Source organism: Columba livia, chromosome 4, assembly GCF_036013475.1.
Source record: "Columba livia isolate bColLiv1 breed racing homer chromosome 4, bColLiv1.pat.W.v2, whole genome shotgun sequence".
NCBI classification, from domain to species: Eukaryota; Metazoa; Chordata; class Aves; order Columbiformes; family Columbidae; genus Columba; species Columba livia.
Window position 1 is genome coordinate 52,247,579 of NC_088605.1, and position 24,960 is coordinate 52,272,538.

General features: G+C 45.2%; 1 protein-coding gene across 1 annotated transcript; it reads left to right on the forward strand.

The window, feature by feature from the left end:
- The first annotated feature begins 7,026 nt into the window (after positions 1–7,026).
- AREG (amphiregulin) lies at positions 7,027–15,112 on the forward strand. The gene is made up of 6 exons (XM_021289018.2): positions 7,027–7,202; positions 7,408–7,590; positions 10,233–10,416; positions 10,863–11,021; positions 12,789–12,891; positions 13,843–15,112. Exons 1-5 carry the CDS (start codon positions 7,160–7,162, stop codon positions 12,874–12,876), a joined length of 657 nt encoding a protein of 218 aa, XP_021144693.2. The 5' UTR covers positions 7,027–7,159; the 3' UTR covers positions 12,877–12,891; positions 13,843–15,112.
- The last annotated feature ends 9,848 nt before the right edge of the window (positions 15,113–24,960 follow it).

The window sequence follows — 24,960 nt, forward strand, 5'->3', positions numbered from 1 at the left end:
AGGGTGGGACTTTGGGGAAGGGCTGTGGGGACACAGGCAGACAGCAGGCTCTGCCTCTCTAGGCATGTGCCGGCAAAATATTCACTCTGCATTTAGCAGCAGAACCTGTGTGAAAATTGCTCTTGCAGAGGCATTTCTAAAGCTATGAGGCCACCTGACGTTGTAGATCAGGGCCTCAGCTCTCCTCCTTTCACTTTCTTCCAAAATATTTAATATGTTTACTTATTGTGTTACTTAATGTTTAATGTGTCGCACCTGCAAATGAACAATTTGGCATTCATATGGGTCAAGATACTTGAAACGTGACACTTGAATGGAAAATATACAGTAATTTCTGAGGTTTTGTACAAAGTCTGTGCATTTTTTTCAGCTCATCTCCTCTTTTTAAATGCAGGTATGTGGGTTTTTTTGCTTGCTACCCTGCTAATATGGGGAAAAAAATGGCTGACTACAATGCTTAGTGACTTGTTCTGTGCCAAACCAATATTTCTTTAAATCCAAAAATAATTTAAATGTAGCTGAATAGCATTGAATTTTCTCTTTCTTTACTTAGAAATGTGTTAGTTCCAGGCAACTTGAGCAAGCTTGGTAATAACTTTCTGGAGGTAAGGATAGAAGAGAAACTTCATTATCAGTGAAGCAGGTAAATCTTGAATAAAGGTTTCAGAAGACACTGGGCAGGGACAGAGGGGCACAAATCCTGTTACCAAAAGCTTGTTTCTTAGAGGGGTCCCTAGGCAGATAAATCTATCCTGCCCTTCTGTAACTCAGAACAGCATCACCCAGGTGAGAGGGAATAGAGACAAGGATCTCTTTCCCTGCCAGGAAGCTGATTTTGACACAAATCCCTCCAACTACCAGGATGTCCTGTCTGCATCTGCTCTCTGGCACTAGCTCCTATACTTGTCTGAAACCAGTTTACATTCCTCAGCATAGCTGAGTTCGTTCTCACCATGGCAAGGGAACAGAGCCGCTCTCTACACTTCAAGGAAAGCCTTGAGTGGTGGAGACCGAAGTGCAGCGCTTGGCTGTGCATTTCCTACCTCCTGATTCCTCCCTTTCTGAAGCAAACCTCTGCTCCATTGGAAAACTCCTGGGTGAAGCCCACAGGGACAGGAGGAGCCACACATACACTGGAGCACTAGTGATGTTGAAAAGCCTTTTAGGAGTGGAATGAGACCTCTTGTCAGCAAAGCACAGCCTATGTGAGCAGAATGCCTGAATCCAGCTCAAAGCAGAGACTCTGCTTTGCTTCAGAGAGGCAGAGGGTGCCTTCATACAGTCAGCCTTGGGTGGATTCAAACATAGGACAGCTTTGTGACATGCAAACATAAACTGGTTTCTGTCCAAGAACTTCAAGAATAAGGTTATTCCTGCGTGAAGGCAAACCTACCTACAGAAGGAAATGAGACTGTGCCTAGGGAACCTCCTTCCCAGCATGAGTGTGCAATTTTTATGCAAACAAGATCTTACTCATATGGTATGTCTCAGCAGTCCTCTCCTGAGAAAGCACTGGCCCTGCGCTCCAGCCTGCCGGGGACACACGCAACACATGAGGAAGAGGGGACACGAGATGTACTGCCTGCACAGGTTTCATTGATGGATGGACCTGTGTGACTGGAAGCAGCCACACAAAGCATTTGTTCACCAGTCCCACTTCACCAGGTTGAAATGAATGCCTGAGCTGCCAGGACTGACTTATTGCAGTGGCACCTTTTTCGTTTGCCAAATTTCATGCTTAGGTGCCAGCACCCTAGCACAATTAAAGGCGGCCGACATAATGAGGACACAACACCTGTAGCCAAATGCAGGCACTACCAGCAAAGAATGGGACTTCCAAGGGAGCATAACATGCCTGTGAAATAGAGTGTTCTCCTGAGCTTCTTTGCTTGCTCATGGCCTGTGAAAAAAACAAAATCCAGAATGATCTACATAATCATTGCTGTGCATAGGAAGGCTTGCCTGGGCTTTGTTCTAGGGAAACAATCTAGCTTTGGCAAAGGTGAGAGGAAAGGAGTTTCTAATTGCTGTAGGCTTCTCTTTGTGATTCATTGTTTCTTTACATACGAAATGACTTCAAATAGGTAAAGAAAAATCACCTCCTGATGCACTGATGGCAGAAACTCAGCTGTGGTAAGGTGGTGCCAGCTGCCCTCCTCTTCCTGACAGCAGGGTGAATCAGAAGGAAAACCGTTCAAATCAGGGGAAATACTGTGAGTCTCACACCAACGACCTTTGCTCTGCTCTAGCTGCAGGGAGCTCAGCAACGCAAACCCACACCTGACTTGGACTGTTGGTAAAGGGTCCCTCCAACAGGCAGACAAAGGGCTTTTCATGGTGATCCAGTGATGAGCCCCAGGCAAAAGTCGTACTGGCTCAGAGAAGAATCAAGAACTTATTTGTGCACCGTTTCTGCTCAGTTTGCCCACACTGGGCCTGAATTTGACCTTTGCCTCTTCCTGCTCTTAAACTCAGATCAGAGAGTCAGGAGCTCTGGATACACTTGTTGTCGGGCAGGAGATGGACAGGAGGTGTGACCCTCAGTGATCACCCTGGACATGAAAGCCGGGGCATGTGTTTATTTATAAAATTTGTTTGTTTCTCACATTGGACAGGAGGACTTTGAGCACCAAAAAACACGGTGGAGAGGAGAAATGGGCATGCATGCAGGGACAAAACGGCAGCCCCTCCCTCACGCCATGGCCTGCAGGTGTCTTTGTAAAGATGTTAAGACAGAAAATGAAAAGTGTTCAGGTTGGATGGGAGAGGCCCCTTCTTGGCTGAGGGGATTTGCCCAGGTTCCTGCAGGGGATGGATCCAGGCTGCTCGCAGCATTTTTATGCTGAGATGAAATCCTTTCACAGAGGAGGACATCCATGCCCTGTTCTTCTGTTTGTGTTAATTTGCCTCAGCAGCCACTCAGCTTGGGAATCAGATTGAAAAAAATGTTGTGCGAGGAAGATTATAAAGTAAAAAGCTAAAACTTTAGCTGCACTTCCAGGAGAAAATTGCCACACAACTCTTACATGTCCTTTATTTCTCTGTTACACTGGATAGTTGGAAATAACATGCGATGCAGAAGCAAAACATCATGCTATTTCTGTCACATATTCCCAATTCTTGTGTAAGACTGCAATCTCTCAAAATGTGCGGTACCGTATAATTTACTCACATGCTATGCTTTCAAATGAGTTGTGATACACATCTTCACAGTGACTTCATAGCCAAGCCACTAAGGTGAGGAAAGGGATATATTATTCACCCCACTTAAACTCAGTAAACTACCCACTGCAACTTTCGTTGGCACCAACACACTTTAGGTCAGCTGGACTTCCATAGTGAAGATCCTCTTAGGGCAGCCTTAAAGGTAAACCCAAATTGTTGCTCCTCCATCTGTATGAGACCATCTCAAGGAACTTTGCCTTGTAACTGTAAAAAATTATTCCTCCACTGTTAAAACTAGCTCTTGTGTTGTCCCTGACTGTAGTACACAGTGCTTCTTAAAAAGAAGGCTGCAATTGGCATGGGCTACAGATGAGAAAGGATAACTCATGTTCAAACACCCTGTTCAGCCGTGCCCACCCTTGCCAAATAAACATTTGATATCAGTGAAGAAAATCAATGGGCAGGAATTTCAGATACTTCCTTTCCTTTCACACATTTCTTGGGGATTTTATCAAAAGTAAAGAAAGTGAATCATGAGGTGGCAGTTGGCACTCAGACTCTTCTGGAAGACACAGTGCCCAAGTGCACTTCACCAAGGCCAGGCAGCTGTTAGGATTTATGTCACTTCCCCTCTGCGAGACATGCCCTACCACAGGGGATAGGACAGATGTTTGCTGATCACCTCATTCAGGGTGAGGGCAAGATGGCTTTTCACCCTCATCCTTGGGGTCAGAAGAAAATATAATTCAAATACTCTGTCAATCTGGGTGCTCCCAGCACAAACCAGAGCTGACAATGTGCAATTTCACACCCTGGGCACATCCTTCATTTTAGTCATCTCCAGGTGACAGGCCATGGTCAGTGAGGAGGACAGGAGGTCTCAGGAGCTGACAAGTGAAAGGAGAGAGCACATTAATGTAAAATCAGCAAAATTTGCTGGGATTCACCACAGAGCAGGAGATGTTGAATTGCTGCCTTGGGACATCACATCCTTGCCAGGGTGGCCTTGCAGCCCCAGGGCTGCAGGTAGCCAGATGATGTGCTGCTCCACAGCAGGAAACACAGCCATGGTGTTTATCCTAGGGACATTTTCTGTAGATGAGCCTGGGAGGGGAGGCACACTGGTGGAGAGAAACCTCCACTCTAACATGGGTACAATGCTGTACTCCATAGACATAGCTGGAGGCCAGAGGGGAAAGAAGTTGGCACCAACGCCACCTGCACTGGGTTCTGTTGGGTGCTCTCTGAGCGTGGTCTGTGCTGAAGGTTTTCCAGGCTAGTGAAAAGATGGTTGAGGCAAGGGAAAGACCAGCCCAGCAGCCCCAGCCTGGGTGTCGTGCTGGAAAACCCCAGGTGATGCTGGGAGCGGTGGCTCAGTAGGTGGCACTCTGCATCCACGGGGAACCAGCATCTTCCCAAAGGTGAGCCCTGCCCTTGCTGGCCCAGCAGCCTGCTCCACCAGCCCAGCAGCAGTGGGGCAACCCACAGGGGTGACCCTTGCAGCCCCTTCAAGGCTTCTCTTCCTTTCATTACTCCTGAGGACATCCTCCAGGAGTTTGGCAGAGTCCAAGTGTCCTTCCAGCCCTGGAAGAAGGTCATTATCAAGCTTAGTGCTTTCTCCTCAACAGCACATAGCAGAGCTGGGGCTTGCAGTGGGATCACACCCTAAATATCCTGAAACATGTGGCCTCTGAAGGGTGTCCTTTTGGAGAAGCAGCCAAGCAGAGCTTTGCCAAGATGCCATCATTTGGGAAGAGCTGCCCGATATCCCACCTAAACCCCTGCATGCACAACTTGTGGCCATCACCACCTTGCTGTATTTTCTAAACATCAAAGAGTGGTTCTGGTTGATGCCAGGGTGCCCCTTCTTCTTTAAGGAAGCAGGAGGAAGTCAGCAAAATGCCTGAAAAATCTGAAGCATGCTGAGCCAAATTCCTCATTGCTGCCAGTCAGTGAGATGTAGCCGCCAGCTGGAGACTGGAGGAGAGAGGAAACGTCATGAGTCAGGTGCTAGATATGTTGTGTTTGGTCTCTAAACAGCGCAGGTAACACGGGCAATTGAACTCAGGTCATTCAACCTTTCCCCTGCTAAGCTGCTCCTTTCAGTTGCTCCACGATTTGCCAAGCATAGCACATGGGGCTGAAATTTTCAGGGCTCAGTATATTTCTCAGATTGAACTTAAAAAAAATTAGTTGAAAATGTTTCCAGTGAACGTCTGATAAGAAACTGGGAGAAATACTTCATTTTAATAGCTGCAAAAAAGAAAATATGTCAGGGAAGCTGCAGTGCCTCACTGAGGGAGCTGGTCTTGAGCATGGGAGATGAGGGGGAAGGAAAAATCCATTTACAAACCTCCCTTCAGCTGGTCTTGCACAACTAACCCCAAGTTTTGACAGAAGAGACCCCAACCCCCAAAGTCTCTGCCTTTGGAGAACCTCCATTCACATGCGCTTGGTCCCTGCTAACACCAGGTCCTGGGACTTACAGGGGTCTTGTGGGAGGAGAATTCTGGTCCAAGGGGGAAAGGAGGGGCCCTGTGGAGGCCCCAGCTGCCCCCAGGTCATGACCAAGGCATAGCTCTGGAGCTGCTCAGCCACTGCCTCCTGGTGCTGCAGCTGGACCAAGGTGTGGTGGCTGAGGAGGATTTGTGTTTTCTCTGCTGTCGATACTATGGGAAAAGGCATGGGAAATGAGCAGAAAAAAGCAACAACAACAACAACAACAACAAAAAACACAAACAAACAAAACAAAAAAACACTAAAATAAAAGCTGTCAGCTAATTGAAATAAATTTCAATTGCACTACACACAATGAGTTTGACAGAGGTTTGCTGGGGCTGTCTGTCACAGGTTAATGTCCAAGCAACTGATTTGGGAACTTTATCAGAGCTCTCAGGCATCTCTTCCTGGGATCAGCATGACCCAGCAAAGATGGCAGCAGGACTCATGTATCCTCTTTCGTTATGCGTGGAAGAAGGGGAGAAAGTTTGATGACTGAGCAACTTGGATCCTGACCACCTCAAGCAAAGGCTCTGTCAGCTTCCAGAGCTGTGAGTAGCGTTCCAGCCCCTATCAGTTAGACGGTCACCCAGATCCTCCTTTTCCAACACTTGGCAGCATTGCCACATGCCACCTTTGAGGGTCTCTATACCAGTGGGCACTGCAAAGGCGTGATGTCTCAGCCGTCCTCCCACCCCACCATGCTAGGCAGAGCCTTTGCGGGGACCAGAGGTACCAACCCCTTTGTCCCTTCACACCTCAGGGCTTTTCTGGGTTTCCATGCTACACCAGCACCTTACTACCCCGTTCTCTAGTTTTTCCTCCCCTGAAAGCAGGTCTTCATGCTTTCTTACACAACAGTTCGGGAAACACTAAGGGCTACAGTGGCAATTATGAGCCCAAGTGCCCCCAAGGAGCGCATTTGCCTCTGCCTGGATGTTTGCCCACCCTCCTTTTCACTAGTTACTCAGTCATTACTCATACACTGCTCAAGCAAACGCACACGGACTGAGGGTAAGGGTGATCACCAGATTTATTGCCATAACATATTTCTGCCGTATCTCACTTGCTTCCTCTCTGAGGAGCAGGGGAAGTGGGGATTAGAGTGAAGAGCAGAGTGGCCAGGCAGGTGTGCCTGTGCCATAAACTCCTTGTGTCTCCGTATACAGGGCTCTCCATGGCAACGCCGTGCAATACCGTCAACTGCCAAGATCCCCGCACCGGTCCCGAGGAGAGTGAGGGAGGTGGAAAGCGGGAGGGGCGCGTGCTGCACCAGCGGGTGCGGGTGCGCCTGCGCCTGGCCCTCACCTGCCGCCCAGCCCCAGCCCCACCCCGCTGACGCCACTTCACGTCCGGGCGCGCGAGCGGCGGCCGACTATAAAGCGGGCGGTGGCGGCGGGCGCCTCCCTATGGGGCGCTGCGCACCGCCGCGACCAGCCGCTGTCGGCTGCCGCGACACCTGTCGTTCTGTCGCCGCCAGCCCCCGGGACCGCCAATGCGCTTTGTGGTGGTACTCGCCGCGCTGGTCGCGCTCGCAGGTGCGTGTGAGGCTGGCAAGAGGGAAGCGACACGGTTGAGTGGGACCCCACGGGGTGGCGCTTGGGGCCGTTGGTGGGGTCGGAGCGGTGAGGGGGCTCTCGCTCGGCGGCGGTTGGGGCCATTTGTGGCGTCGGGGCGGTGAGGGGGCTGTCGCGCGGCGGCCGTTGGTTTGCCCCTTGCCTACGGTGCCGTTTCCCCTCGCAGCCTGCCGGCCTGTCGCCGGTTCTGCGCCAAACGCTACGGAGCCGGAGCGGCACGGGGGTCTCGGCCAGCGGGAGCCTGAGGCCCGCGAGGGTGATGCCGTGTCGGGTCCCGACTATGAGGAGGATGAAGAGTACGAGGAGCTGCTTCCCGTGCACCAGTACATTGTGGATGACTTGATTCGAGGTGAGTCAGAATCCATCCCGGTGCTGAAGGACAGGGCAAGGTGTGAGGTGGGTTTATCAGCTCTGCAGTGCTAGGCCTGAGGGTTCTCGATGCATTGGCTTCTTCCATACTTTTCTAAGGCAGCTGTGCATAGTTCATTGAGTAGGGAGCAAAAGTGTGCTTCTGTGTGAAACTGGTGTGTTAAAAATAGGCTTTCAGGGGTGGTGTGTGCAGTTAGGGTGCGTGGAAGTTGCAGGTTAGTTGATTGCTTGCTGTACTGTTCTCTTTTTGATAAACCTGACAGGAGGACTGTGCTGCGGTAGCTACCACCTACTTAGCATGGAAGTGTCAATGAGATTTATGGGTGCTGTTCGGCCCTGAAAGTAGCTTTTACATCAGGTTTTCTCTCTTCTTCCAAGGATGGGTGTTTACTCATGATGGCCTATTTAGGTTGGAATTGACTAAAACTTCTTAGGGAAAGCAAACACTTAAACCTTTAAATGGCTGCAGGAAAGTTTAAGCATTTTTAAGGCAATACTTAGTTGTCAACAGCTATTGTGTGAATTTACTGTAGTCTGACCACTTGTAAACTATGAGGAGATCTGAGTAGCCTGCCTGAATATGGGGAGGATTTTATTTGTTCTGGCCTAAGTGTGATTGTAAAACAAGCCAGGTACCTACAGGTGATTTGAATCTCAGTAGATGTTAGTAGGCTGGTGCTGTTGCCCTCTAGGATGGGATCTGGCAACTGTTTTCCTGCAGAAACACCCAGAGACTTGAATGAGACTAAGTGACCTCTTAGGTGAAGGGCGAACATGCTCCAGATGCCCAGTCCGGGAAGTTTGTGGACCTTTGTTGAAGTTTTTCCTTAAGCTGAAGACCCCCAATGGAAACAGGAATGTCAGAGTTATTGAGCAGTTCAGCCTGTGAAACTACTGGCTTGATGACTTAACTGCTGTATAACTGCACAGAAACCAGAATTGTTAGCAAAGGTGGTTGGTTTGTAGACTAGCTCTTCTACTTGGCATGAGGTTTATCTGTGGAGTCTTCAAGCTGTTATGATTCAGCTGTGGATGGCTTTCCTGGCTATGCAGCTTGCAGACAGGGACATGGAGATCAAACCAACATGCTGAGCCTTGCAGAGAGAAGAATGGAAAGAGTCTCAGTTGTGGAAGTGTGAACCTAAATAATCGAGTCCAGCTGGATGGAACAGGGGCCCCAGCTGTCAGTAGTTAGCTCACACTTCTAGGGATAGGAAACCTTGCTGCAGGAACAGTGTTCCTCATTTACGTACATTAATTTAGCTTATACCATTTGAATCAGACTTCTGATTGCTGAAGGCATTTTTGCTTTTAAGTAACTTCAAGCCAGGCTTGTTGCTCTAGAAGTTAAAATGATCAGCTGTCTAGACAACAGTGAACTACACCTTGTTTCTTTGTGCAGGCTCTGTTCTTGTCACTAGAAATACAGGGTTGGGAAGTAGTCGGATCCAGTTGTGTCCTGTTGTGGTGACTACCTATATGCATAGTGCTCTGGGTAAAATATTAATACTCCAAAAATTATTTTAATTAGGTCTGTAGAGCACAACAGTGAAATAATAAGCCTGAAAGAGTATTGTAAATAGCTGTACTGTTCTTAAGACCTGTTCAGACTCACCTGGTTAACTGTTACTCCTGAATAGCATGGTGTTGCACTGAGAAGATATGCTTTGCAGCTAGTAGTAAAGGGATGGTTTCTTCAGAGAGCCAGTGTTTTACGAAATTGCTTTAAAATTATGCTGTTGAGCTTTGACTGCTGAATGGAGCAGCTCTGGAGCTTATGATCTATAGTCAGTGACTGGCTTTAGTGTGTTCTCCTCAGCGAAAGTAAGATGATTGCCCTTGCTTGAATCTAAAGCCTACTAAGTCACCAGGATTTTAAACTACACTCTTCTAGAGGTTTGTTTTAATTGAGATAATGAGGAGCAACAGTAAGTGGCAGAACAAATAACCTGGCTCTTGTGGACTATCCTGCCTTCACTCCTTCAGTGCATTCAGCATCTCTGTCAAAGTAGGAGAGCTGGAAATAAACTGCCTTCTGCTGAAGACAGCACTGTAGGTTATTTGGGAGAAACAAGTATGCTAACTAGGATAACAAGCTGTCTTGCCTCTGCAAGTGCTCAGGAGAACCTGGGGAGTTAAAATGCCTTTCATCACTGATGCAAATGGAGAGTTTAGAGCAATGGATGTTGTTAGCCTTGTATATGAGTTGATAATAAAACTAGTGGATGGCTTGGCTCAATGTGAATTCAAAGTTCTTTGCAGATCTTTGCTTGAACCTGTAGGGTTTCACTTGAGTATCTTATACTGTGGAATACTGCAGTCCTTCAGCTCTGCTGCTTTTCATCTCTGGTGGCTCTCTCAGCTCATCTTCTCATTCTGCCTTTGGTCTGCATTGCACAGGACTTAATGGTGGCAGAGTTGAGCTTAAAATGCTTCTAAACTTGCTGCCTTTGTGCTGGATGTGAAATGTACAGCTGTTTACTCACTTGCATCCTGTGTTTCCTGGTTGCAGATTCTCCTACAGTGACCATCCCCCTACCCCTCAGCAAATTCTGTAATTCAGTTTTCTCAGAATGTAGCTTTTTAGCATTGCTAGACTCAGTCAACTTGTCCTTTTTTCAGTTGAACCTGTGGTTAAACCAAAGCCAACAAAGAGGGGGGGTGAGAAGAATTCTGGCAAATCAAGAAGGAAGAAAAACAAAGGGAAAAACAAAAAGAAAGGGACTCCCTGTGAAATGGAATACAAAAACTTTTGCATCCACGGTGAATGCATATACCTCAAACATCTCCAGATGGTGACCTGCAAGTAAGTTACTTGTACCTTGTGAGTTAGGTGTCATTGGCATGTGCTGATGGCATATGAGGGCTTAGGGGAAAAGTGTCAACTTGACATAGATCCATCTCCTGCTGTATTTTGACTGAGAATCTTTCTGCCATGTAAATTAAGTGATGATGGCATCTGAGATGCATAACAAGCCACTGAACTCATCAGTTGGTCATAAACTCAAACCAAAAGAATGAAAAGGCGTGTCTTCCTGGAACATCACACCCAAACTAATCTTGACTTGTTGAAATGCTGACAAACCTTGTGCTAGAGCAGTGACTGCATTTCATGAACATGCTCTAAAGCCAGCATCTTGAGATTCATGGGAAACTCTGAAGATGTCTAAGTCAGCTTTGCATGTGTGTGGGTGTCCTTGGCTCCAAACAGCATGGGAGCTGATAAGAACTTCTGTTGATGTTTGCTTGCAGGTGTCATCAGGATTTCTTTGGTGAGCGCTGTGGTGAACAGTTCATGAAGACTCAAAAGAAGAATGATGTGGCGGACTATTCGAAGACTGTGTTGGTAGTGGTAGCTGTCCTGTTGTCAAGCATCAGCTTCATTACTGTACTTATCATTGTGATTGTGCAGTAAGTATTATACTTTTTGATGTCTGTCTAGTTTAAGCATGAGTGGGGCTTGTGTCACCTAGCCCCAAAATATGCATGGGTCATCTGAACTATCTGTGTGGAAGACATCCAAAAGGGCTGAGTTCTTATCTTAGTTTGGATATGTCTTGAGGGTAGAAGCGTAGTCTGACAAGTTCATAAGTGGCTAGATGTTCATTTACTCTCTCTTGATACTGGCTGTGGGCAGTCTGTGAGTGCTATATTTTAAAACAAGAGCCTTTCTGCTCTTGCTACAACTGGGATAGTTAAAGTGCTACAGAACATCAGCAGGAAGTGGAGGAGGAGCATTCATGCTGACACAGCAGTGTCTACCCTAACCCTTGTGGAGAAGAAGCCTGCAAGCAGTAATATAACAGCCTCAGGTGTAGCTATTATCCAACAGCTGGGTACATGGCTGGAGGGAAGGAAATGGGGCTCCAACTGTGCATTTACTAATGGAGGCTGCTGGGCTTAAATACTTCAGTTGGGGAGGAAGCAAATGGGGGAACAAGTGCTGTCAGCACACTATACTGTACTGCTTGCTCTTAAAGTGCAGGGAACAACCATTGCAGCATAACCAACTGCTGACAGTTCAGTCTAGTAGGTAATCACAATCCAGGGTCCTGTTCTGAATAAATGGAGAGAGTTTATCTGGGTATGTGTTCCAGGCCTTAAATCAAACTCTTCTTTGTACCTGCTAACAAGCAGTATGCAGTAGTTTAGGCCTGCCTGTGCTTTTCCTTCTGGCTAGTGTGTTCCTCAGGAGTTCCTGAGGTCAGATAGTTAGCATGGGTAGCCTGACTCCAGTGTTTCCTGAATATTGCAGCAGTCCTCCAGTTCTGAACTGCAGCTCTGCCTCAGTAGGGCTTGGGATATTGTAGGTGAAACTCAAAAGTTCAGTCTAATTTTAGATTCTGGTGAAATACATAAGCTGAATTGGGTACATGCTGTACCCTCTCCTGCAGTTCCGGAAACAAGGTGTGCATTTGTCATTTCACTGATCCATATTTAGATCTGAACTAGAGGAATGCTGGGATGAGCGCTTGTTCTCTGAACACTGCCTCATTCCTTAGTGCTAGGAGAGAACCAGTTCTGTAGTGCTGTAAGAACAAATTATCATTGTTACTTTCTGGAGCAAGCCGTGGAATGGGATTGAATTTATTTTATTTTCTGAACCATCAGGACCTTGAAGCATGAGGTACATTTTATCTGTACCTTCATCCAGAGAAGCTAGATGCTCTGTTTCGAACAGTTATCAGGAAAGACTGGAGAAACTGGGAGAAAATCAATAAGCAGCTTGTTTATTCAAGGGATACATAAAGTATTTGAAGTCCCTGTCCCCTTGAAGTCCACAGGACTCTGCTGTGGGGAGGATGAAGGCAGTCTAGTCTCTGCAGCCATTTGCTAAAGCCACCAGGAAATCTATCCTCCAAAAAGCCTCCTGGTGCTTTGCTCAGTTTCAGCAGTAAACTCTCTTCTTCTTGCTACCAAATCAGGCTTGAGCTAGGAAGGCCTGGCTCTGGGAGGCAAAACTGCCAGTGCCTAACTGAGGGGCTCCCTTGGTGTTTTGCTGTATACTGCTTGATGGTGAATATTTAGAAAATGTCTTGCTTGAAACTTCCTGGTGCTGAGGAGCTGCTTGAGGATTCAGAGGATGTAAGTCTAAATGCTGCAGGGGGTGTGGAGGCTGGTAACAACAGGATGTATGTCAGCGTTCAAAATGACCTCTAACATGCCATAATTCCACAGAGTCAGGAAAAAGTGTCCTCAGTATGAAGAGAAAGAAGAAAGGAAAAAACTTCGACAAGAAAACAGAAATGGCCATGTTGGTGTGTAAATGAGGAGAATGCAGGTATGAAAGCTGACTTGAAACACTTTTCAGTGTTTCCAGGATGGAGTTAACCATATGAGAATTGCATGCATGTTTTGCAAAGCTAGTTTTTGCTTTTAACACTTGAAGTGTCTTGAAATGCACAGGTTACATGTGAATGACTGGCACAGTTTTCTGGTTTTGCAAATCCCACCTGAGTTGTGTGAGTTCTTCAATAGCACTGTTAGCTTTCTAGCTACTGTCTTAAAGAAAAATTGAGGATAGGAAGCTGTACTGAGGATAGGATAAGCAGACTTAAGCAGAAAAAAAAACCCTTGATATCTGGGCAGAGGCAGCTTCAATACAGGTAGGCTTGCACCTTGGAAGATAGTACAGCAGCCAGATGGATCATCATTACCCCTAAGAGAAATACTGAGCATTTTCATGTCTTCTCTGCAAGGCATCGGGAAGTTTCTGGTACTTGGAGGCTGTAGACCAAGACAAAGCTGCCAACTCTGCGAGTGCCATAGGTAGCCTCTCAGTTGAGTTACATACCACCATAGCAACTGAGCACTAAAACTCCTTGACCTAGGTGGATCACTCCTTGGGGAAGTCTAGTGGCTTTTAATGAGCAAGCAAGTTTGGCTTCTTCTGAGCTTAAGTGTACTTATCAGCAGACTCAAGGACCCTTACTGAACAGGAATTATGCTACAAGCTGAAGGGAAAAACTAAAAAGGGTAGTCCTGAGAAGTTCTGGCAGAACTCAGAAGTTTTGCTTTGCCACATGTCAGCTACAGACCTTGCCCAAGCTTTGTCCAGTGACAGCTGGAGTGTTTTGCTCAAAGCTTACTTAAGGCTGAAGAGTATCTTAGTGGAGGATCTTAGTCCACCAAGTATGTACACATATTTAACCTACCTGCCTTGGATGTAGGTTTGAGCTCAGAGTACTCATGTCTTGGGTGATGATTAACCTGCCTGGTCTGCCTCTTGCAGAACGATTCTGATGTGGCCACTGCCAAGCTGCGGGGTACCTCTGGCTACCTGACACATCCACTTGGACACTGTGGGTGGGAGCTGTTGCCACTAAGCCCTGATTAATCAAGACAGAGGCTGCTGCAAGGAGATGTCAACATGCCACTTGCTGCTGAATTGCTTGCTGAAGAAGACAGTTAACACTACATCTTGACATCATGATGTGGAAGGAGCTGCTGCTATGGGCTAGAGGACCTGCTATCAAGACCTGCTAGAGACTATGGCTACTGAGCCCTCTCAGTGCTGGAACTCCAGTCTCTGCTGTTGTGTGGATGGACTTTATTCTGTTAGCAAGTTTCCTTTGGCAGCTATAACTTAAGGGGGAGAGCTTGTTGCGGTTTTGAGGGGAATGGATGGAGGGGAGAATATTCCCTGCCTGCCTCCCCCCCCAAAAAAAAAAAAGTTAAAGGAAGAGCTCTGCATGGCTTGTCTCCCTAGACTTCAGTGGATGAAAAATCTAATTCTCCTGTTGCTGTGCTCCCTGTTGATATCAGCTTCAAAGAACTTCATCTCTAGTTCTGACTTGCAGGGTGTTGGTGACAGATCTTTCTCAGCCACACCTGGGTTCTGTTACTGTACATGTGGAAAGTAATCCCTCTGAATTCAGTAGGACTTGTGTGAGTGGTGCTATCCATTTGTGTGTGTGCTAGCCTGAGTTAAAACTAGTCTCCTCAGGATGCTAAGACAGTAAATGCAAGATCTAAAGCTCTGCATCTGAAGGAAAAGATCCATGCTTAAGCAAGCTGATAAGCCTGGACCCATCTCTTATAAACACAAAGCTGCTTCTGTTACCCAGATACTCAATGCTGCTTTAAGCAGCTCTCAAAGTGTAAAATGCTTTAAGTCAGATCCAGTGAGTTGAATGTGACCAAGAACCTGTTCCTTTTGAAGCATTAAATTCATGCAGTGACACTCTGCAAGCAGTGGTCTCGTGTGCTCTACCTTCTGGTGTGAAGAATTCAACTTACCTCAAACTTTTCTGACCCAAGTGTCCTTGGTTTCTTGAACTGCCCATGTGATCTTGAGCACAGAGCATTATTTGAGTTTAGTTTCTTCTTAGAAGAGTCAATGTGTTCTGTTTAAACAGAGCAGAATTCTTCTGGTAGCAGAGGAACACGGTTAATTGTCAAGTCATCTCTGTAAATGTGTAAATATTTATTACTGTATTTAATATTTAATGTTTCCATAACAAACTTATTTATTTTATAATTAAACTTTTTACATAACCTAATCGTGTTAAGATTTTTTTCTTGCTCTCAGGAGTACATGTAAGCGCTTCAAATTAGAGCTTGGTTTCTCCTCAGAGCAGCAATTTCAACACTTAAGAGCAGAAAGCAAGGCTGTGAAGAGCTACAGGCTTGTGAGCTTATGAGGTCAGTGCTCTCAAAGGTGCAAGTTGTTTGTAAACAATGTGAAAATGCAAGTACCTGTTTCAGTAGGAGGTCCACTTAATTCTTTACAAAGGAATCTTTTAGTTACTGGATTAGGGATGGGCAAAGTAACTCACCTTGCTAGAAGCAAAATCTCAGACTGAAGTTTGAGCAAATGAGTAGACCTTGGCACTGGAATCAAGAGCTGGGAATATTGAAGAGGAGAGCCTTCAACCTCTGTGTGGTCAGTGAGAATTTGGAGAGTGGCTTGAAAAATCAGTCTTTGATAAATGAGGAGAAGCAGAATAGCCTCAGGCCAATGACTCCCTAAACAGAAAGGAAGCCTTGGCCTCCACAATCTACCTGGAGTTCATTTTCCTCACCAGGTAGTTATTAGTCCAAGTGTGTGCTGGTGTTCCCTCTAAACACATTCAGCAATGACCTGGGGTCTAAGTTCAGAGTTGACTGAAAAAAAAAAAAAAAAGTGACAAGGGGGTGAGTTTGGCCTTCAAGCCGGTTTTGAAGAAGGTATTTGATAATCTTGTTTTGAGGCCCTTCTCTTGAAAGTGTCTTCAAGAGATGCTACCGGCTGTGGCTTAACTTGTAGCAGAGAAGGGAGGGGGAAAAAAAAATAAAACTGAACACAACCAGTTTCAGTTAGGACCTGTGTTTTGAATCCAATATAGGAGATAGAGCATAGTACCATCCAGAGTAGATAAGCTACATTGCCTTGCTCTCCTGATTTAGCCAAGTAGTTCTCAGACTCTTGATAGTCTGTATGGTATGTAGCTGAGGTACAGGATAATGTGTTGCAACATCTCTTGGGAAGATTGCAAGGTTTCATTCTGGGGAACTAGCTTCATTACCAAAGTAAACAGCAGTTCTCCAAGCAGCTTTTCCACAGATGTGTGCTATTAGAGCTCTGGCAAGGACAGCTGTTTCTATAAGTCATGCCAAGCTTTTTGCTTTGGAGTAAACAAGCTTGATCTCAGTGGTAACCGAGCCATAACCTAGTGAGACTAAGGATGGATTACAACTCCCATTTGAAAGCTAGGAAACTTTTCTTCCAGAAACTCTTCTATTTCTTATTTTCTTTCTGGGGTATTTATTCATACCGCATTTTCTAACTGATAAAATAAACCAATGCTAGCATAGAAGACTGAACAGAGGGACAGTTTTCCCTCTTGATCCCCAGGTTGAAAGCCTAACAGAAGTAAGGCTACGAGTGTAACTTGTAAATTCCATCTGTTGTGTATTTTTTGTACTCTGATTACTAAGTGGATTGGTGGGTATTTTCCAAAAATAGGCAGTAAGTAAACTGAGAGGCCCAACTGAGCTTTTTCTGTGTGATTAGACTCTTGAAAATTGTAGTGTCAGCTGGAGTTGTCCTGGCTTGGACTTGAACTCAGATCTGAGATCAATTATAACTTGTAGTAAGCAGTAAGGTTTGTGGGGCTTTTTCCTACTTGAGTTATGGCCCCAAGCTGATTACCAGCTTCCTAATATGAATTTGATATACAAGCACCACCAAGACCCATGGTGTCTGGTGGGCTGATAAATTAAAAAAAAATAAAAAACCACATCTGGTGGGTGGAACTATATGTCTGGAAGTCTCTTGCTGTCTAAAGATGCTATACTTGTGTGACAAGCAAATCTGATCTGCTGCAGGGCAAGGCTGAAGATAGTTTTTATTGTTGATCCTGCACAGCCAGGTCTGCTCTTCAGGATGTATACAGTATCTGGCTTTTAATCTGTTCCCCTCACCGTGGAATTATGTTAGTTCCACTAAGCATGCCTGGATTTCTGGTTCCCCATCTTATTAGTAAGTTATGCCTCCAGATTTTTCTTGACTTTCAAGTGGCAATGTTATATTGACTGGAGAGCTTCTGTGTCCTTGTCACTTGTAGCGGCCTCTCTTGAGTCCTGGAAGAGTAGCCTGGTGTTTCTTGCATAATATTCTGCATACATGGCTGATTTTGCAAAGTAATTTTTAATATCCAGCTCAATATCCAGGAATTCTGGTAATGTGAAGGACATGTCTGCTTGCATAATTTCTTCTTTCCCAAATGTGTTGTTCTCCAAGATCATTGCATTTTCTAGAATAATGATAGCTCCTCACAGTGTTTTACTCTTATGTGTATTTGTGGAGCTTTTGAGTGTTTCACAGCTGTCTACGACCAGAATAGCTTCCTGTCTATTTTTGGACTTTGCTTCCCTCTTCTTGTCCTCCTCCCAATATTCCCCTTTTCCCTCAGAGTAGTAGTAGATGCTACTTTGAATTTTTGCCTGCTGGATGTTACAGGAAGGCCAGTTCTTCTCTGTGGCAATGGGAAGGTATGAGTTTAAGATATGTTTTTTTTCCTGATAAATGCAGATACACACAGACACCTATGAAGGTGTTTCTGGCAGTTGCCAGAAGTAGTTGTGCAGTGTTTTGCCTAAATCCACCTTTGAGTTATCCAACGCCATTTCCGTAATTGGTATAAAGCTTGGTGTTCTTAAAATAACTTCCAGCATTTTTTATATCAACATACTTACCTAGCCTCTTAGCACTACAAACACTTCAGTAAACTACCTGAGCAAATGTATCTGAAAGTATGGTTTTTAATGGGGACAAATGCTTGTCTCTTTTTGAAAAAGTTTTCTCAGTGCACTGATGGTATGTCTTGCTTTGGTGAACAATCCTGCAATTGCTTGCCTCTTGAGGTGTTATCTTTGATAGTAAGCAATGGCTTTGGGCTCTTGGCGACAACTGAATGCAGTAAGCATGTGTGCTGAAGGAGCAAGGGCCAATTGTTGGTGTTGGAGTCTAGTCCCATGAGACAGATGAGTGGGCAGAAGGGTCAAACAGCCTTTAATAAGCAAACCTCAATTTCTTCTCATTTTGTGAACAAAGCTGTACATACCTATCATTCTTCTGGTGATTACACCTTCCTTGAGTGAGTAATCCTGATTTGCTGCAGGTCTGGCTTTGCCCATGACTTGTGAGATTGCTCAGTTGAGACAGCTGCACCTGTGAATGTCAGAGGGAAACAGCTGTTGTTTGCTCATGATGGAACTAGGTACAAAGCCAAGGAAGCAGGTTTTGTGTCTTTTTCAACCAAAGCAGACCTGTGAGGTGGGACATCTTAAGTCCAAGGTAGAAAAATGCTTCCAAAATACTTTTTCTTAGTAAGGAGAGTAGCAGTTTTTCTTGAGCAAAAACAAATTTTCATTCATACACTTTATGTGTCAGAAAGACATGTTTTTGCATTCAAATCTTAGCTAAATGTTTTTTGACTGAAATAATGCACTCTGTTCTCTTTGCATTTTGGGACAAAAATCAAACCTGAATAGTCCAAGAGCCTGATCTAATCCAGCGTTTCCAATATGTCTTAACCTAGTTGTCATGCCATCATTCCAACCTCATCCATGCTAAGTCAGATAACTCTATCATTACTTTCAACTGCTTTTGGATTCTTGCTTATTGACACTTGGGTCCAGACCTTGAAATACAGCTCCCTTCTTTGAGTGCGGTTTTTCTTACACAACTGACAATGAATTTATATTTGGGTACCTGACAGCAGTCGCAGGTGGAATTAGTTCGTGGGTGGTGCTTGAAACCTGATAGTTTTCCAGAAGACAAGGAAGTACATGTTTCTTTGTCAGTTAGGTTCTTTTTGCTAAGGAAAGGAAATCTCCTCAGCATTGCAAGTAGCTACTTTTAAACTGGTAAAAAGAGAAATAACTTTTAGGTGTCTAAAGCAAATAATGTATTTTGGAATGTGTCTATTAGAGTGTCCACTTATACAGCTCCTGTAAATGTGGGGTCTGAGCACCTCAGAAACAATCCAGATGTGCATTCCACTCCTTATTTCTCTGCTCGGATGGGAAGGTGAATTGTTGGTGGTTGTACAACAGCTGAACCTGTTAGCTGCTCCAGGTTTTAGCCACAAGACTTCCTCTTGCATCCTTTGCCTTCCCATTTCTAAGCAGTGTGATTTATGTTCAGAAGCGATTAAAGGTGCACAAAGAAAATGCAGGTACCAAGAGCTGCAAATGAAGCTTTCTAATGTAATTTCCATAGGCACAGAGTTAGCGTGGCTCCCGTTGTTATCTGTCTGCATTGCTTTCATACTATATCTAGCTCCTTCCAGTGAAAAGGTAATTTCCTGTCTTATGCTGGGAGATGACTACTGTCAGGGATGAAAGGCAGGCACCTCTTGGGTAGAGCAGAAGGGAGCAAAACCAAACCAGGGCTCAGGGCAACAAATGTCCTGTCAGGTCTTAGTCCCTCTCATTTGTGATGAAAGCTTTTCAAGAACATGGACAGTAGCTATAAGTCTTAATCCTCATTAGATGTTCTATGCAAGCACTAGCGTATTACCTGAAAAAGACAGTAGTGGTTGGAATTTCAGCTGGAAGGGGGAGCAAGGTAGGACAATAGAGTAGCAGAGTAGAGCAAAATGGGACAGAATAAGTACAGGATTTTATACTATGACTCCCCAGTAAGTACTGCTGCCATGAAAAAATAGTAACTTCCCTTCAGTTTTCAAGATTTATCTGGGATAATTCACATGAGCTACATTGTGATGTATGAAGGTGCTGAATTCAACCAATATCTCTCTTGTAGCCCTACAAATATTAAGGAGAGGCATAGTAAGGAATATTAAGGTGTAATAAGGCATATTAAGGAGTTCCCCTATGCTAAGTGCATACCCTAGTGTTAGAGTTTCAATGCCTTTTGTAAGCTCAGCAGTAGGCATCTCTTACCTGTCTGCTGTAGGGGAGAGGCTTGACAGGATACTGATGCAGTGGTGTGTGCTGTGACATAGATAAAAGCAGAAACCATTTCCAGGCCTTTGAGAAGCGTGTGTTAGCAGCAGCAATAAGAAGAAAATGATCCTTTTAGCATGGCTGCACACTTATTTTTCTCAGTCATGTTGTCTTTGAGAGACTACTTAGAAAATATATGTTGCCATTAGCTGCAGAGCTGTGCCTTTAAAAGATGAAGTTAAGATTTCAAAGAAGACTTGAGGTCCACGGACAAAAGTTCTTATCAGTTTCAAACCTCTAATTAGGTGCACAGAAACTGCTGTTGTTACATACAAGCTTGGAGACAGCACTTGGAAACAGGTAGCCAGGGGAAATTTGTATTTGGAATAGTCTCCCTGCATATGCAAGGGTAATTCCGCTTGCAAGCGGAAGATATGCAGTGACTGCTTTTATGCCTCTTTCTTGGTTTTTTATTTTCAGAAAAATAAAAAATAAAAACAAACACGCAAACAAACAAAAACCAACCAACCAAACAAAAACCAGAACAGGATCATTAGCATCTGTGCTTCTGCTCCTCTGTTCTATGTCCACCCCAGCAGTGCAGACTGGAATTGAACTGGTTTTTCTGTGGGCTGGCAGAATTTACATGAGAAATCACTTACTGCAACGCTAATGAGTAAGTAGTGCAAGACTTAACAACATGTGTCTGTTAGGAAAAATATTGCAAGTAATGTTGGAAAGGGGTGGTGAACAGTGATGGTGGGGAGCTTGTTAGCAGCCAGTGATGTCTAATCTAGGTCCCAGCATCAGCGTAAGTTTTGTCATTGATTTAGCAGAAGGAAAACAGCAGTGTTCAGAAGATCCCATCCTTTTGCTATGATCTGAAAAATTCTGCTTTAAGACATGATTAAAGCATTTAGCAATTATTTTTGTTGAGATTACCTTGCTTGTGCAAGTAGCTGCTTTCTTTCAGAAGCCATACATAGGTAACTGGGGCCTCCCTGGTGCATGTAGAATATAGTTTGAACACACAGTTTGAATTTGCATATTTGTCTGTTCTGGTTTTACCTGGTTCTGGAGTGTTTATGCTCACCGTTCAGCTGTTTCATCTCCAGGATGTGTTTAAGTCCACGCTTGGCTGCAGAGCATGTCACATAAAGCTGTTACATGCTGAATCCTGAGCGGGAGTAGGTTGAGTGTTGCCACTGAAGTAACTCCATGCTTTACTGTCTCATACCACTGTTGCACAACAGTCTCTAAATGAATCCCACTCAGATATCCCAAGTGATTGCTCTGCGGTTCAACACTGTGATTCAACATCCGTGGTCTCACTAGTGCTGGGGAGATGCTCCGCAGAATGGTAAACTCACAGCATAACAAGGCAGCTCGTGTTTTCTTGGGAGTAGCCAATTAATAACAAGCATTATCTTCATCAAGGGTTCTCAGCTTTAATGAAGGCCGAAGGCCTTTTGTCCTCTGGCTCAAATTTTGTCACAGCCATCCCCAGTCTCTTCTCAGCATGCCAGCCAGTCTGGAGGGAGCTCTTTGGAAAGCCATTGGCTGGTCTGCCGGGAGACTGGATCCAGTTGCATCAGCATGGGAGCAGGAATGCTGCTAGGACTGACGGAACCAGTTCTGACTGGTTTTCCCAAAGCTCCTCCTGCAGGAGCTCCTGCAAGGACATCCACTTACCTCACCAAAATGCATCTCACTGGGTGATCATGAAAGTAGAACAGCTGTTACCTGCCAAAACCAGGGAAAGGATTAACCCTTCCCTGGGCCCCAAGCCCAGTGGCAGAGTGAAATGGTAAGTGCAACAGTACCAAAACTGCTACCAAGCCATATGTACGCACCGTCACAGCTACAGAACTAACAGAGACTAAAACCTACCCAAACAAGGATGAGCCAGGCCCTTGTTCAGTGGAAGATGAAATCAATTGGTCTGTGCTGATTAACAGCTGATAATACAGATAACGTTATGGAAGGTACTCAAGCCTTTCAGAAAGGATGTCTCAGACTGCTTTGTGCAGGGTTATCAATGCTTGTGACTTCACTGTGAACCTTTCCATCACAGATGGTGCTTCAAGGAGTAAGTAGTTGTAGTTCTTGGTCTTTTATATTAACAGTGTTTCAGTTTGAAGCCTTGGAGAAGCTTAAAGTATTTTGTACACATATGTGTATGCCTGAACATCAGATAGAAGTATTTGCAATTGCTTGGTACTGTGGCAGACTATATGAGGCAGTCCCTTCAGGGGCCCAGTCCCTGGAGGTGCTTAATAGTGCACAAAGGGCTGGCTCCTGTTATGCAGACATGGCCTGAGAACCTAAAGTTTCACATAGCAATTTTGAGCAAGGACATTTACGGCCCCTATGGCCAGAAGGGATGAAGTTCAGTGTATGAAATGAATATTATTCTAAAGACTTTTGAAAATAGCAAGACTTACTTTATTTCCTCTCTTGATTTTTAGAGTCAATGTCATGATTTGGGAGGCCTGTCTGCCAGCTGTAAGCTGGAAGCCCAAGACCATGAGTGAGAAGGCATCTTCGACCTCAATAGGTAGGTTTCCATCTCACATCCAGGCAGCACAGGAGTATTATATGGGCAGACATTCCAACCCAGCTGATCTCAGGTGATCTGAAGGAAGTAGGACATGTAGCAGACAAACCCTCAGGCCTGTTTATGAAATATTCCTGTGCAGTAGCTCCCAAAGCAGAGTGTAGGGAGGCTCTCCATGGGACGAGGAAGCAGGAGCTGGCAGAAGTTAGCTTGCTAATAATGCCACAATCTGTTCAAAAAGAAACCTGACAATTGCTTATTCACCCCCCTGCAGCCCACAGACACATTACTTTGGCTCATGTGGCTAATTGCAGCTCAGAGGCCTGGCCAATGTGACTGAGGCCACTGAGCAGAATGACAAGGCAGTGGGCAGGAGAGAACCACTGGAGGTGTATTTTTTTTTTTCTGCACTCTGCCAGAAATGTTTCATCCTGCCTGGAGTATAGCCTCCTGGAACCTCTTGTTCCTCCTTGCTGTAGTCTCTGTCCTACAGGCAGTGTGGTACCACTGTGCATGTGAGTAGCTGTTCCCCAAATACGTGCACCCTTTTGAGCCATGGGTTGCAGTGTGTTTCCCCAGGAACCACAGCTCTCTGCTGTGTCTTCCCTAGGAAGCTTAGATTAGATGTGCTTCACATCTGTAAGCATCCTTTTCTTACTACCCTTTGTAAGGTCTGTGAAATGTAGTATGCCATCTTAGAGAATCGGCAGCTAAGTGGGGAGTTCATCCTCACATGGACAAATCCCTGACAGTTGCAGGATCTTCCATGAGACTTATCTCTGTGTGCCAATTTCTCACTTTCATGATTAAATGATTGTGATCATTAAGGGTCCCATTAGTGTAATAGCACCACTCTGATGTCCTGCCCAACTGCACTGTGATGGTGATGCCTTTCCTGGACCTCTTTGCTGTCTTCTTCAGGCTTGCACTCTCTAAGCTCCTCCCTGCATTTTGTCCGAAGCGTTGCGCTCTGGGCTATTGCTGTAAGGGGAAGGTTGGCTGGAGATGCCTGCAAGATGCAGGCAGGTTTTGCAGTGTCTGGAGTGTTACCTCACTGTACAGAACCTACCTTGAAAAGATTAAGCAACTAAGACCTCATTGGCAACAATACTATCTGACCTCCTTTCAAAGCTGTAGGAAACCAGCAACAGGGCATTGACCATTGCCTCATGCTTCTGTCAGCCTGCACAGCTCCTCAGATGTTAATGTAATTTATAACTTCCAGTGGATAAATCAGGATTGATCTGTCCTCTGTAAAGAATCTCAGACTCATTAACTCTTGTTCATTGGACCTTAAGAGTTCTTCCAACAAAATCAGAAAATACTAGAGATTTCAGCCCACTCTGTGCTGAAATGTTTTTTCCCTCCTCTAACTAGGTGGGAGGGAGAAAATTCTCTGTTAGTGAGATGCCCTAAATACAAATCAGTTTCTTCTTCACTTCTCAGGTGATGAGTTGTAAGCTGCAGCTTACCAAGGGGGCACTGAGTCAAGTTTGGAAAGCCAGCCTCCCTTTTCATGTTGACTTCTTGATGCAATCTCACACCTGCATCCCAGTGCTGGTGCAACCAAAGTGTAGCTGCCTCTGCTCACTCCTGCATCTAAGCACCTGTGCACAGTTCCAGTTGTCAGAGTTCAGTCCCCAGAAGAGAGGGCCCAGTTAAAGGTCCCATTAAAAGTCAGACCTTTCTCAGAGGTGTCTGCTGCAGTTCTGTAGGATTTTTGGTGGGTCACTGGAAAACAGGAGGTAAAGAGAATTTGCTGTGAGAAATGCCATGCAGTCATTTATTCCCACCTGCTGTTGTGGGTTTGTTTCTTTCTGTGCTACCAGGACAATATGTAGAGCCTCTGTAGCTGGTTCTCACCTGTCCACTATTTCAGGATCTAGGTGTATCTGCTTAGTAGCAGAAATTTATATAGGGTAATTCCCACACTCCCAATGAATGAATTATTAAGGGAACAAAGAAAGGTGCTTCCTTTAAAGTATCACTGCAACCTGCATGATGAACATATGCCCACATTTACCTCTGCGTATTTAACCCCTTAACAGAGCAAATAAATGACAATCAGCTCTGGCACTGGCTGTGCCTCTGGCATGGACGGCAGGAGGAAACATGTTACTGCACTTGAAAGTGGTGTGCAAAACTCAAAAGAATGCTGAAAAAGGTGATGCAGCTAGACCTGGCTAGAGGTATGTCCCACACCCTTAGGTTTCCAGACGTGTTGAGAAGGAGCAATACCCTGCAGAAATGCTTAGCATCTGACAAAACCGAGCTGGAAAAGTGTACCTCCCACCAGGAAAATCCAAAAGCTTCCTTGCTAGTAATAGATGAGTAGTTTGAGTGGAGCAGCTGACAGTCAGACCCAAAGGATGTAGTAGCTTCCTGGGACAGCAAATT